General features: G+C 42.2%; 1 protein-coding gene across 2 annotated transcripts in view; it reads left to right on the top strand.

Annotated features, from left to right (window-relative positions):
- Positions 1-13,259, top strand: part of GUCY2C (guanylate cyclase 2C) — a 130,871-nt gene that overhangs the window by 114,073 nt on the left and 3,539 nt on the right. For both annotated transcript variants that reach the window (XM_032347404.1, XM_032347403.1), the window contains exons 23-28: positions 439-530; positions 3,508-3,666; positions 6,689-6,881; positions 8,352-8,526; positions 10,964-11,062; positions 12,893-12,987. In XM_032347404.1, coding sequence (XP_032203295.1) covers positions 439-530; positions 3,508-3,666; positions 6,689-6,881; positions 8,352-8,526; positions 10,964-11,062; positions 12,893-12,987 — 813 coding nt within the window. The remainder of the gene's footprint in view (positions 1-438; positions 531-3,507; positions 3,667-6,688; positions 6,882-8,351; positions 8,527-10,963; positions 11,063-12,892; positions 12,988-13,259) is intronic.

Raw genomic sequence — 13,259 nt, 5'->3', positions numbered from 1 at the left:
ACCCCAACAATTTATTTTCCTTGGCAACAGAAACCTTGCAAATGTAAAGCATTTTGTCTCTCCCAATAATCTAGCCTTGTCCAAATCACATTTTTCATTAATTTAGGATGTGTGTATGTTTAACACCTGAACGAGACCACTCTAGTGGGAAAACAGCCATTTTGTAGTCCTTACTGAGAGATCTGTAGTTTTTGTCACATGTCCTTTCAGGGGGGAGATGCCTCCTTCCATTCGTTCTATTAGAACAGTGAAGCAAGGTGGTGCGGGGGCGGGGGGGCAGGCAGGGCAGAGACAGACTCAGGGGAACTCAGAAATCTCATCCTCATTGTCAGAGCTGAATTATTTTGCAAATATTCCCTGCGTCAACTACTCCCATGGAGGGAAGGCAGTAGGATTGGATGCTGCCCCCTAAGCCAGTCCACCCCTTCTTTCTTTCAGGTCTATCTACTCGTAAAAAACTGCTGGGAGGAAGATCCAGAGAAGAGACCAGATTTCAAGAAAATTGAGTCTACACTGGCCAAGATATTTGGGTATTATCGAAACTTTCAAATTTCCTTACTAATTTCAGATTTTTCTAATAAGAGTTGGCATTCAGTGGCACCTTAGATTGGAATGCCTGTTCTAATGAAAAGTCTCAGGCCACAACACCAGTCTCAAAAAAATTACAAGGATGGCACCTGGGTGGCTCAGTCATTAAGTGTCTGCCTTCGGCTCAGGTCATGATCCCAGAGTCCTGAGATTGAGTCCCACATTGTGGGCAGAGCAGGGAGCCTGCTTCCCCCTCTCACATTCCCCCTGCTTGTGTTCCCTCTTTTGCTGTCTCTCTCTCTCTGTGAAATAAATAACAAAATCTTAAAAAAAAAAAAAAAAATACAAGGAGATGGGGACAGACAGACCATTTTCTCATGGAATAATCACTTGAAAAGTTAAATACTCGAGAGCAGCCCTTGCCTGATTAAAAAATAAATTCTGACTGATCATAAATATGTCTGTTAAAAATATAGTTCCCTGGAGCACCTGGGTGGCTCAGTTGGTTAGGCATCTGCCTTTGGCTCAGGTCTTTATCCCAGGGTCCTGGGATAAAGCCCTCCCCTCCCCCCAACCTGTCTGGCTCTGTGCTCAGAAATGTGTCTGCTTCTCCCTTTGCCTCTCCCCCCTACTCGTGTGCTCATGCTCTCTCATAAATAAGTAAAATCTTTAAATGTAAATAAGTTCCCTGACCCTTCTTCAGGTAATTGGTATTTAGAAGAACGCCATGAGTCCTATGAATCTGCAAAGCCATTGAATAATTCTTAAGCTCAAGAAGTTTCTTAAGATGTTAAAATTAGCAACTTTGGCCTTTGGTACTTAAGACTTGTGCCCTGAATCAGATTATAATTCAGGATCCAAAACAAAAAGAAAAACAAAAAAGCACACAATTACCCAGTAAAGTTCAATTCTAGATTTTCCATGTTTCAGTTATATACAGTGCAGAGTGAGAAAAATAACCGTGAAGTAAGAGTAGTTCTGATTTCTAGACTAGGATCTAATAGTAGCTTACTGTGGGACATTGAGCAAAATGCTTACCCTAACTGGATGTCAATTTTCTTATTAGTAAAACCGTATTTGAATAGGACGATTTCGGCAATTCCTTCCAGCTCTAATTCTCCATAGTTGTCATTAAGTCAAAGATTCAGATACTTAATGAGCCGAAAAGCCCAGGTCTGAGATGAGGTCGAGTGAAATCATGGAAAGGTGGTCATTGATTGGTACATCTAATCTTTCATTTGTGTGAAAGGAGCAGAAAGTAATAAACGATGTAATTCTTGCCCATTTTTCATTCTTTCACAGACCTCTTACTGATATCAAATGAGACTATATGTGTGGCAGATGAAATGTAAACTCATGAAGATAAACTGGGCCCCCAGTACTTGGCCTTGAATAGGGTGGTTCTCAAAGTTGGCTGCACACCGAGATGGCCTGGGGTGGGGTGGGGTGGGGGTTAAAAAAACCAGTGCCAGAGTCCTGCCCCAGAGAGTCTGATGTCATTGCTCTGGGGAGCAGGCTGGCATCGGGAGGATTAATAGCTTCTCCAGTGATTAAAATATGCAGTCAAGGTTGAGAAAACTGTTTTAATTGAATCAATTCATCACGAAGGATGGTAATCTATCTTCATCCTTTACACCTGCTCCCTTACCAAACTAGATGCTATACTGGCCTCAAGGAAGGACCCCTGGGGATCTTGTTAAAAAACACCATTTCACAATCCCAAGCTTAGTGGTTTCCAGTCATTTAGGTCTGTGGTAGGACTCAGAAACCTATCGAATTTTTAACAAACACCCCTCCCCACCCAGGGGATTATGCCGGAGGCCATCTTCTCCTTGAGCTTGGAAGTGGTAACTTAGAATTGTTGCTGTAATAGTAAGGGGTAGGGTTTATTCAGCCCATTCAATGGCACCATTTATGTTATAAACATTATCTCGATCCTGAACAACCCTGCGGGCACTCAGTGTACATCCTGACAAGCCCTGCGCCAAGACCTGCCTGGCGTTGCCAAAAGCTAGCATCTGGTCTAAGTCTCCTTGGCCTAACAAATCATTCAAGTTGGGTTTTTTGCTATGGGAGCCCGGCTCTATGTTCTAAGGAGGTAATAGAAGGCTCAGAGTTGTTGTTGTTGTTTCTAAATATTTTATTTATTTACTTGACTGAAGGAGAGAGAAAGAAAGGGAGAGAACGCATAAGCAGGAGGAACAGCAGAAGGAGAGAGAGAAGCAGCAGGCTTCCGGTGAGGCAGGGAGCCCAATGCAGGGCTCGATGCAAGGACCCCAGTATCACAACCCAAGCTGAAGGCAGATGCTTAACTGACTGAGCCACCCAGGCACCCCTCGGCTTTGCTTTTCTTGATCCTTCTCTTATCGTTGCATTTACCACTGCTAGAACCTTCAAAAAAAAAAAAAAAAAAAGTTCTTCCTGTACTGTAAATTATTAAAATTTCAGAAAACAAGATTAAGCAAACAAGAAAGAAGAAACATCACCCATTTGTCAGTAGATGACCACTGGTTTTCAGAAGTTAAAAACAATCATTTTTGCCATTTTGCCATTTTTCCTTAATATGTTTGTTACTGTAAAGAATGCTGCGGCTACTCATGTAGTTACTTCTCAGCACATTCCTGTTGCTTCCTTTGGATAGTTCCTAGAAGTAGCACTGGTGGACTGATCAGTGTGTGTCCATTTTAAGTTCATGACACATTTTGCCAGTCCATCCCTCCAGAAAGGTCATAGTGTATGTTTTACCTCCTTACCTCCATTGATTACCATTGTTCTAACATTTGGTTTTCTTTAAAAAAAAAAAAAAAAAAGAAAAGAAAAAAGAAAAACCTTACATCTATTTCTATTTGATTTTTCCAGAGGTTGATTTTGTTAAATGTGTGTTGGCCATTTTTATTTTTTTTCTTCCATTAACTGTCGTATCATATTTTCCCACTGTGTTGCTGGATGTTTATGCTCTTTATCTATTACCACATACAGCCTATTTCACGACCAGAAAAGTGAAAGTTATATGGACACTTTAATCCGACGTCTGCAGCTCTATTCTCGGAATCTGGAGCACTTGGTGGAGGAAAGGACCCAGCTGTACAAGGCAGAGAGGGACAGAGCCGACAGACTTAATTTTATGTTGCTCCCAAGGTAAGGCAAGTCCTCCTGCCTGGTAAGTTTCACAGGATTCCACAGGTCTGCCTTATTCCCTCCAGCAGAAAGAAAGCATCAGCATCTTTGTCTAATATTGTTTTTTCCTTTATATGTATATAGGATCATTCCCTTTTACACATTTTTCAGCAAATTACTGAGTTTTAAAAAAATACTTTGTTAAAACTTGGTCTGGTTTGTACTCTAAATATCTAGAAGAGGGATACCTGGGTGGCTCAGTTGGTGAGATGTCTGACTTTTATATTTAACTTGTGTTAATTATTATTTTATTCTGAACCCATGCTTCATTTGGAATATCAACTCTGCGTTATGAAAGGAATGATTTTGAGTCCATGGGAACTGTCTTTTAAATAAAGAGACAGTTTCTCTGTGGCAAACTTGAGTGAAGAAGTAGGAGACACACACATGCTTTGTTCAGTCACGCGTGCCCTAAGGGAGCCTACCGCAGAATCCTTGTGTCCCCAGAGTGCCAAGGAGCAGGCTGGGAGTGGTACCCCGAGCATAGTCTGGAGCCCTTAATATTCCCATCAGAGATGGCCGTTTCTATCAGAGCTTCATAAATGCTAGTTGTAGGATGCAGAATTCCTTGCCTGGCCCTTCATGCTGAGTGGTGACAAAAAACAACATCCAGATCATCTGGCTGCCTTCCCAGGGTGTCCTCCTCAGTAGTCTTAACCAATAAGGATACTCAGAGGATTCGTAATAGCTGGCTCATCACCTCAGACTTTTAATCTTACTCCTGGTGTAATGTGCCCCTTTGATTATAGATGGTAGATGTTTTATTTGTTTTAATTATTGAATACAGTTGACAGACAGTGTTTTATTAGTTTCAGATGTACAACATAGTAATTTGATGATTCTATACATTTCTCAGTGCTCACTGCAGTAAGTTTAATTACCGTCTGTCATCATGTAACAGTATTACCACAGTACTGACTGTATTCCCTGTGTTCTACTTTTCATCTCCGTGGGTAGATGTTTTCATTGGATTGTCAAAGTTGACATAACACGGTTCTCATCAACACCTGCAACACACTGTGCCTCCAGTGCACGTCACTTGTAAAAAATGTACATGTAAAAAGCATGTATATTTGTATAAGAAAACTAAAACATACACCAACAGTAACTACAAGAATCAAAAAGAAATATTTATTGGCAAAATTGCAAATAAACAAAGACAGGGTGTAGGAACCAGATACTACTTAAACACTTATTTAACTTATTTAAACAGTGCCCCCTTGGCTTTTGAGACAGTAAAATAGAAGTTTCTTTTTCTTGTGGGGGGGCCTCTCCAAGACATCCACTGTGTTCGTTAATCTGCCTGCGTCAGCAACAGCCTGTACCAAAGCTCGCCAGGTTGAGTCACTGCTCTTCATTTATCCTACAACATTAGTTTCTCTCTCTGGGTAATGTACTAGTTTCCAAGCCATATGACTTTTCAGATATAAGCAGTAATAGGAAGGGTAAAGATGGTGAAATGTCCAATTTTATCATTACATTTTTGTAGCCTTCAAAAAATTTGCACCCTTATACTGGGCAGGTCAAGAACAACCACCCCAGAAGAGCCCTGAGAATCGAACCAACCACATCACCAGGATGTTTCTCAAAGGTCCCAGGCTTTATCATTGCACCAATTGAAAAGCTTTCCCTCGATGCTTTGGAGGTTCTCACCACGAGTGTTGCATGTCCTTGTAGTTAATGAACTGTTTTCTGGGAGAATGGCAGACATGCCTCCTGCGATACAATCAGCTTACCTCCAGATCTTCCTTGTCTCTATGAATACCCAAGGTCTGGGTTGTGGAGGAGATGCCCTGCAGTAAAAAGACCAAAAAGCGGATGTTACTGAGTCCTGGATCTGCCCTTAGTGGCTGTGGGGCCTTGTGAGCATCATACTTTATTTTTAAGCCTCAGTGATCTCAGTGACCTCCATGGCACTTCCCAGCAGCCATGTTCTGATTCTAGTGGTTCCATACTTGGATCCTTTACAGAGAGATCCTAAGGGCAGACAGGGAGCAGCAAGTCTCATGTTGGCCCCACCCATTTTCTCAATGAAAGGACAACTTGGCATGTCAAGAAAGTATGGTGTGGAGTTCCTTCTTTGTGGTTCTCTCTGAATTCTGAGTCAGATATACTACTCCTTCTATTTCTGCAACAAGGATATTCTAAGTTGTTTTTATCTGACCTCTGCCGTTTTACCATAATTTTAACTTGTTTACATAGTGACTGACTTTGCTTTTTAAAGGACCCAAATCTACCTCAAAAAATATATCAAATAAGTTCTTGCTCAGAATATATCAAACTTAATTTTTAAATGCATTGTTCTTTTATGGTGACATTAAATAGTACCGTGTAAAATATGCCTGGAGGGCAAAACTTGGCTCTAATGAAAAAAGTCAGGTCTGGGGCGCCGGGGTGGCTCAGTTGGTTGAGCGACTGCCTTTGGCTCAGGTCATGATCCCAGAGTCTCGGGATCAAGTCCTGCATCGGGCTCCCAGCTCCATGGGGAGTCTGCTTCTCCCTCTGAACTTCAACCCTCTCGTGCTCTGTCTCACTCACTCTCTCAAATAAATAAAATCTTTTTAAAAATTAAAAAAAAAAAGTCAGGTCTGACAGCTGCAGGGATTCAAACTCTTACATTAATGACACACTCTCCTCAGCTTCTGAATGTAGAGCTACATCTAGAAGAAGCTGACTGTCAATAGAGTGGCAAAAAGTGGGCAAGTGTGTATACATATGAGGGTTATATCTGTGCTAGAGTTATATTAACATGCTTATTAGAGTTAATAATCAAGTATCAAGTTGATGCTAAACCTGTGTATTCAAATGTGTGTGTAAGTAATATATTGCAACAGTAAGTATGTGCAACCAGTCTTTGCTTCCTGGTCACCACCACCCAAATTCTAGAACTCCTTGTGGGTTGTTACTACTGTCTCAAAGATTTATGCAAGATTAAAAAAAAAATTACTGAAGTCGAAGTCATTTTTTCCCCTTTCTCATCTAGGCTAGTGGTAAAGTCTCTGAAGGAGAAGGGAATTGTGGAGCCTGAATTGTATGAGGAAGTGACAATCTACTTCAGTGACATTGTAGGTTTCACCACCATCTGCAAATACAGCACCCCCATGGAAGTGGTGGACATGCTCAATGACATCTACAAGAGTTTTGACCACATTCTTGATCACCATGATGTGTACAAGGTAACCACTTCACCTAACAGGCTGAAATGGTTGTACTACCCCTGGCCAGCAGCCGAAGTTGGTTGGTTCCTATTATTATTCAGATCTTGTCCTAATTTAAGATTTCATGAATTCATGGTTGAATCTGAAGCTAAAGATGCAGGGAAGTAAAAGAGTAACAAGGGTCAGAAGTCGGAATGCCCTTGTAATTTTAAGAAGCAGTTTTAAAGAAACAACATAAAGTTCATCAGGAATGAACTTTGGGTACTAAACTGAGAGAAGATGGCATTCTCTCAAATCATCTTTTTAAAAAAAATGGACAGTGTGTAGACTGATTGCCAAGGAAGCAGAGAAGACACTGGAGCTATAAAGTAGAATAGGAATCTGTTGTTGAAATAGCAAGCAGCATTCATAGAAGACTAAAGAAGAACAGGGAGAACATTCTGTAAGTTCAGTACTCTGACTGGAGTGCAGACACATTTTGGGCTCATAATGTCTGAGAAGAGTAAAGGAGAATTGAATTCCCACATTTTTATGTTGGGAAAGCAGCAGAGCTTATGGAGCACATAACTTAGAGCTATTTGTTCAAATCCCAACTGGCCCTACCTGTGTGACCTTATAAAGTACATTTAACTTTGGCAAGTTAAAGTTTCCCTATCTGTAGAATGGGATGATCATAACACCGAACTCAGCAGGTTACTGTGAAAGCTACTGAGATAAACAATATGCCTGAAATACTATCTGCTCAAGCAAAACTTAGATGTCACTCGTGTAACAGTCTGTCATAATGCCTGTTACCCACAGAGGAGATGTCCCTTTTAGGGTTTGTCTTAGCACTGTCTTCACCCTATGTAGTAGGTCAGAAAGGCATATAGTTCTTGTTGGATAGGAAATGGTTATGTATTTTAGAGATGGTTGGCAAAGAGAAGTTGACGGCCAACAAACATGAACTATATGGTTATGAAAATAAAATTAAGAGAGGTCATTTATCAAAGAATTATGTTTATAGGATACTGTTGATACAATTTTACTTACTGTGAAAAGGGTTTGAAATTGCTATACTATAATAATGTACATTACATCTTGAAGGAGCCTACAATTATTTTTTGTCAAATAGGACATGAGAAAAAATGTTCAGTGTTAAAGGTGACTTTTCCGGTAATTACAAATGTTCCTAAAATTATATACAACCATTCAGACTATGTAAACATTATAAAAGTGTCACCACATCTGGGTGGTTTATATTATTATGAAGTACTTTCATAGGTCAAAATATTTTATAGCTGCTTTACCATTCATTTAAATAGACTATAAAACCATAAAGAAATTAGCAGAGACCTACTCTTGAGCTAGTCTCAGGAAAAGTAGTATGGGGCTATGTTCACACTGAGTTCTCAAAAGCTTTTGTTTTGATATGCCATCAACTGCTTGTTTTTTATTTCTTCTGCCTTTTGAAGGGGTAGGACCACTAACAAGCAGCTGTTTCCACAGGTGGAAACCATTGGCGATGCCTACATGGTGGCCAGTGGTTTACCCAAAAGGAATGGCAACAGGCATGCAATCGACATTGCCAAGATGGCCTTGGACATCCTCAGCTTCATGGGGACCTTCGAGCTGGAGCATCTTCCCGGCCTCCCCATATGGATTCGCATTGGAGTTCACTCTGGTACGGAGTTAAGCAGGGTACCAAATGGGAACCGTATGAATCTCTGTGCACCAACTAAATCAGAAAGGATAAAGGGTCTCCAGATGGGATCGATTTTCCCATGAAGTTTCCTCTTGAATCTGCCTGCCAAATATGACATCCCATTACACAGCCTGACATAAGTCGAACCTCCTTCCTGAGTTCTAGGGAACAACACCTTCTGTAGCAACCTCTCACTCCTGGAATGATAAACACCAACCACAGACTAAAATGACAGCCTCCAGACTTCCTCCTATTTGAGTCCCTATATTTACTATTTCATTTATTTCCTCCCCCTTCCTTCCCTCTCCCCTGCCCCCAGCGTCTGTTATTGTTATTGTTTTATTTTGTTTTCCCCATTACACTAATATAATATCTTTCACGGATTGGATTATGTACAGGGAGGAAAAAGCTGGTAAAATCCTACAATGCAAGCGCATTTATGTCTTCCCCTTCCCCGTCTATGGTACAGAAAATACATGGATCACTTCAAAGACCAAGAAAGATACTCACCCTAGAATGTAGAGATTTGAGAATGAGCTACAAACGTTATAGAAAAATGAAGTTGGAAAGGAACTCGGGAGTCATCTAGAATAATCCTTTATGGGGCACAACTTATTTTTAGAGGTTCCAAGACAAGTAATACTATAGCTACCTTTGGAATAATCCCAGGATTCCCTGAAAACTCACTGTTTCCAAAGTCAACTCACTCCATTACTAGTGATAATTATTAGACAGCCTTTCCTTGTTTTAAATTAAATCACATCTCCCTACACTTTCTGTCATTACTTTTTTCTGTCTTCCCTGGCTCACAGAAGACAAAATACAGAAAGCCCAAGATCACTCCAGGCTGTGTGGTGAGGACCAGACAACTGCATTGCAAAAGTCATTCTCTGTCCACAATGCCTGGCAGAGAGCCTGGCAGTAAACACTTACTGATTTGATAATGATCCAGGACATTTTCAAAGTAAAAGTAAATAGAAGTTAAAAATTTCTGCTACAGTCATGTCCACAGCTATCTATCCGAGATGTTTCCATATGTACATGAGGGGACTTCTGGGTCGTTTCCCCAGCCAGCAGCAGCAGGCTATCCCTTTTCTGACTTATCACAGATTGCCAGGCCTGGACGGAGGGCCAGCAGCACAGTGACTGAGCCGAGTCAGGGAGGACGGAGCTCTGGGTTCCAGCCCCATCTCTTTCCCACTGTGACCAACGCAAACCTGAGGCGACCACCAGTGCCCCGAGTTCACCACACTGGGCTGGAGTGAGCAGAGATATTAGGCACACATACCTGGAGGGGGCTAGCCCTCAGAAATTAAGAAGTGGCAGTTAAATTATTGATAGTTGAAGGCAAGACTTCTGCAGGAATCTTCTGCCCTTCCCGGCTTCACTCCCGTGTTAGAGTAAAGAGGCAACGTAATTGGACCTAGCGGACCTCGGGCACAGATCAGAGATCTGAATCAGTAGCTGCCTCTCCTGCTCCTTCCCTTCCGTAGGCTTCTGCTGCTTTTGTTTCTCGTTGCTGTTGTTCGGTTGTTTTATGTTTTGCACTGAACCTAACAAAGGGCTCGGCACTCGAAGGAAGATCCGGTATTTTGATTTTTTTTTTTCTTCAGTGTTCATAATCACAGAGAATCTATAGGATAAACCTACAAAGAAACTCATGTTGGTCAAAACCCAATAAGCCAACTAGAAAATCAAGTTCCCTTTATCCAAAACCGGTTTTGCAATTTCTGAGTTACTCTTTAACTTCTAAAATCTGTCACTCCTCACATTAGGTCACTCCACACAAATACTTGGGTAACCACCCTCCTTCCTTCCCCAGTATGCTGCTGGGCCTGGTCTCTCCTTGGTTTCTGGGTTCTTGTAAGAATGCCCTTGTGCCGCAGGCTCTGCAGTCCGTCTGCATTCACGCAGCGGCACAGCAAGTGCCCGGGGACAATCATGCAAGTCCTGGTCTTCTGGGTCTCCCATCATTGTGTCGCCGGTCTGAGAATGCTGGTCTGAGTAAATTAAACAAAATGTGGCCCCTGAGCCTTTGAGTGAAGCATGGCCTCCAGCCTTTAAGAGCTCAGAGCTGTGTGGCCAGACACGGGAGAGTTTTCATCCTCCCCAAGAACCTCCTATTAAACATATTAAGAAGGACTTCCCACCTTAGTAGCCTGGAGCTCTGGATGCCTTCCTATTTTGTGCAAATGTACTTTTCTGTGCTATCTGTAGCAAAATATCTTCTGGAGCTTGTCTGGCTGTAACAATGCTTTCCTCATTGATTATATCCATTTAACAAAAGTCACAGCTCACTTCTCACAGCTCCATAGAATGAAGGATTCAGCACTGTGACGCTGAGAAAAGGCTTCCCCACCTTAACTCCACACCGTGATTGCTTCTGCTGCCACTTCCTGCTTTCTGTGCATTTCAGGTCCCTGCGCTGCTGGAGTCGTGGGGATCAAGATGCCTCGTTATTGCCTATTTGGAGACACCGTCAACACAGCCTCGAGGATGGAATCCACCGGCCTCCGTAAGAAAGGAGATCGCTTTTCGTAGAGGAGGATTGTGTATTGCAGGAGAGGGGAACTGTAACATAAAATGCACAATAAGGAGCTACAAAGAACTAGTGAGATGAAGAGTCACCTTCCACGCGGACTGGACATGGGCCTCAGTCAGTCCAGTTCTTGCAACATTTGCTTTCATTGTTGCCACTGCCTGAGAATTTCTGTGTTCTTCCTTTTTAGCTCATTAGTAGACTATTTCTGTTCGTTTTGGTTCATTTTCAATGCATTCAGGCATGCTCTATTTGGAATGGTCATAAAATTTAGCATAAATCCATGTAAGTTAAAAAAAAAATTCAGTGGGTTAGATATGGAACATACGCTGGCTCGCTTTCCTATTCCTCTTTTGTTTTCCTGAAAATTGGCTTTAGTAAAGGAAAATATAAGTATTTATTATATGCGGAAGCCTATATTGCATTCACCTGAAAGGGTGGAGGCACCATGAGCTCCGTGTAATAGATGCTCAATAAATTTTTTTAAGATTTTATTTATTTATTTATTTATTTAACAGAGATCACAGGCAAGCAGAGAGGCAGGCAGAGAGAGAGGGGAAAAGGGGAAAGGAGCCCAATGTGGAGCTCAATCCCAGGACTCTGGGATCATGACCTGAGCAGAAGACAGAGGCTTAACCCACTGAGCCACCCACGTGCCCCAATGCTCAGTAAATATTGGGGACCATGATAGTAACAGAAATCTAGATAAGAGAAAAAGCAAGCTTTGGTAGGTGGGGCTGACAAAAACACAGGTGCAGAGTGGTATCTTGGCAGTCTACTGACAAACTGTTACTGGTTTGTACAGGAAAGTCATGGTATAAAGGAAAGCAGATTTGGGTTACCATTGTAACTGTACAGATCACTCTCTGTATAAGTCGGGGGTGGGGGGCAGTTACCTCATCTTTCTAGGCATCAGAAGGTAGAAGGAATAAATAGAGGATGGGATACCAGTCTTGCTGGAAGGGTCTCCAGAAGGAGTTGACATGATGTATGTTAAACATTTAGTAATCCTCGGATACATGGCAGGTGTATAATACAGGACTGCCATTATCCTTACTATTGTCATTGTCTGTGGCCCCCATGGTGGGAACAGTGGTATACCAATGGTGGACCATGAATGTCAGTGACTTCACCAACTGCTTGTCAGGAGGATGACAGTACCCCAAAAGAGTAACACCTAAGAAAGTCATGACCCTATCACTCTCTCCTGAATCTCCACCTTGCTGCCAACACTTAAGCTGCTAATTAGAACTTTCACAACAGGGACCCAAAACCAAATTGCAGCTGTCAAGCTCAGCACCACAAACTAAATCCAAACCAAGATACAGGAGGCACCTCTCTGAGCAGGAGGGAGAATCTTTTGAGCACACCTAGGGAGTCCCTTCACTCAGAAGGAGTGCCAAAAAGCAATGCCAGGTCCTCTTTCATTCCATGTGTGATAGTATTTGTCTCACAGGTCGTATTTTTTTTTTAAGATTTTATTTATTTATTTGACAGAGAGAAATCTCAAGTAGACGGAGAGGCAGGCAGAGAGAGAGAGAGGGAAGCAGGCTCCCTGCTGAGCAGAGAGCCCGATGCGGGACTTGATCCCAGGACCCTGAGATCATGACCTGAGCCGAAGGCAGCGGCCTAACCCACTGAGCCAGCCAGGCGCCCCTCACAGGTCATATTTTTAAGGGCCCTTTCACCAAAATATCTCAGCTGTCAAGAACTCCTGTAACAAGTGTCCTGAATCAAGTGGAAACAAACGTGTTCCTAGAATAGACTTCAAAATGGAGATTTTCATTGACTGTTTTGCATTTCCAGCCTTGAGAATTCATGTGAGCGGATCCACAATAGCCATCCTGAAGAGAACCGAATGCCAGTTCCTGTACGAAGTGAGAGGGGAAACATACTTAAAGGTAAGGGGTCCACAGGGAGGGGACCCAGAAAAAGCACTCACTTGTGGGTCATCTCCTTGGAGACGGGACATCCCATGGTCAATAATGTCAGGGAGCAAAAAGATGAAGAATCCTTTTCTGTACTCTCCACGGTGATCGCCCATTACCCTCTGTAGGAGAAGCCACTGCCAGAGGAATGCAAACTCAGAGCTTTTTTCATATTTTGAACTAAGACTGATATGTTATAAAATGCTACCACCATTTCTTCCACATACGTCCAGGTTTTGCTTCCA

The sequence above is a fragment of the Mustela erminea genome, chromosome 6 (genome assembly GCF_009829155.1).
Source record: "Mustela erminea isolate mMusErm1 chromosome 6, mMusErm1.Pri, whole genome shotgun sequence".
Taxonomy (NCBI): domain Eukaryota; kingdom Metazoa; phylum Chordata; class Mammalia; order Carnivora; family Mustelidae; genus Mustela; species Mustela erminea.
Note: the sequence above shows the minus strand (reverse complement) of the source record. Positions and strands in the feature narration are given on the sequence as shown.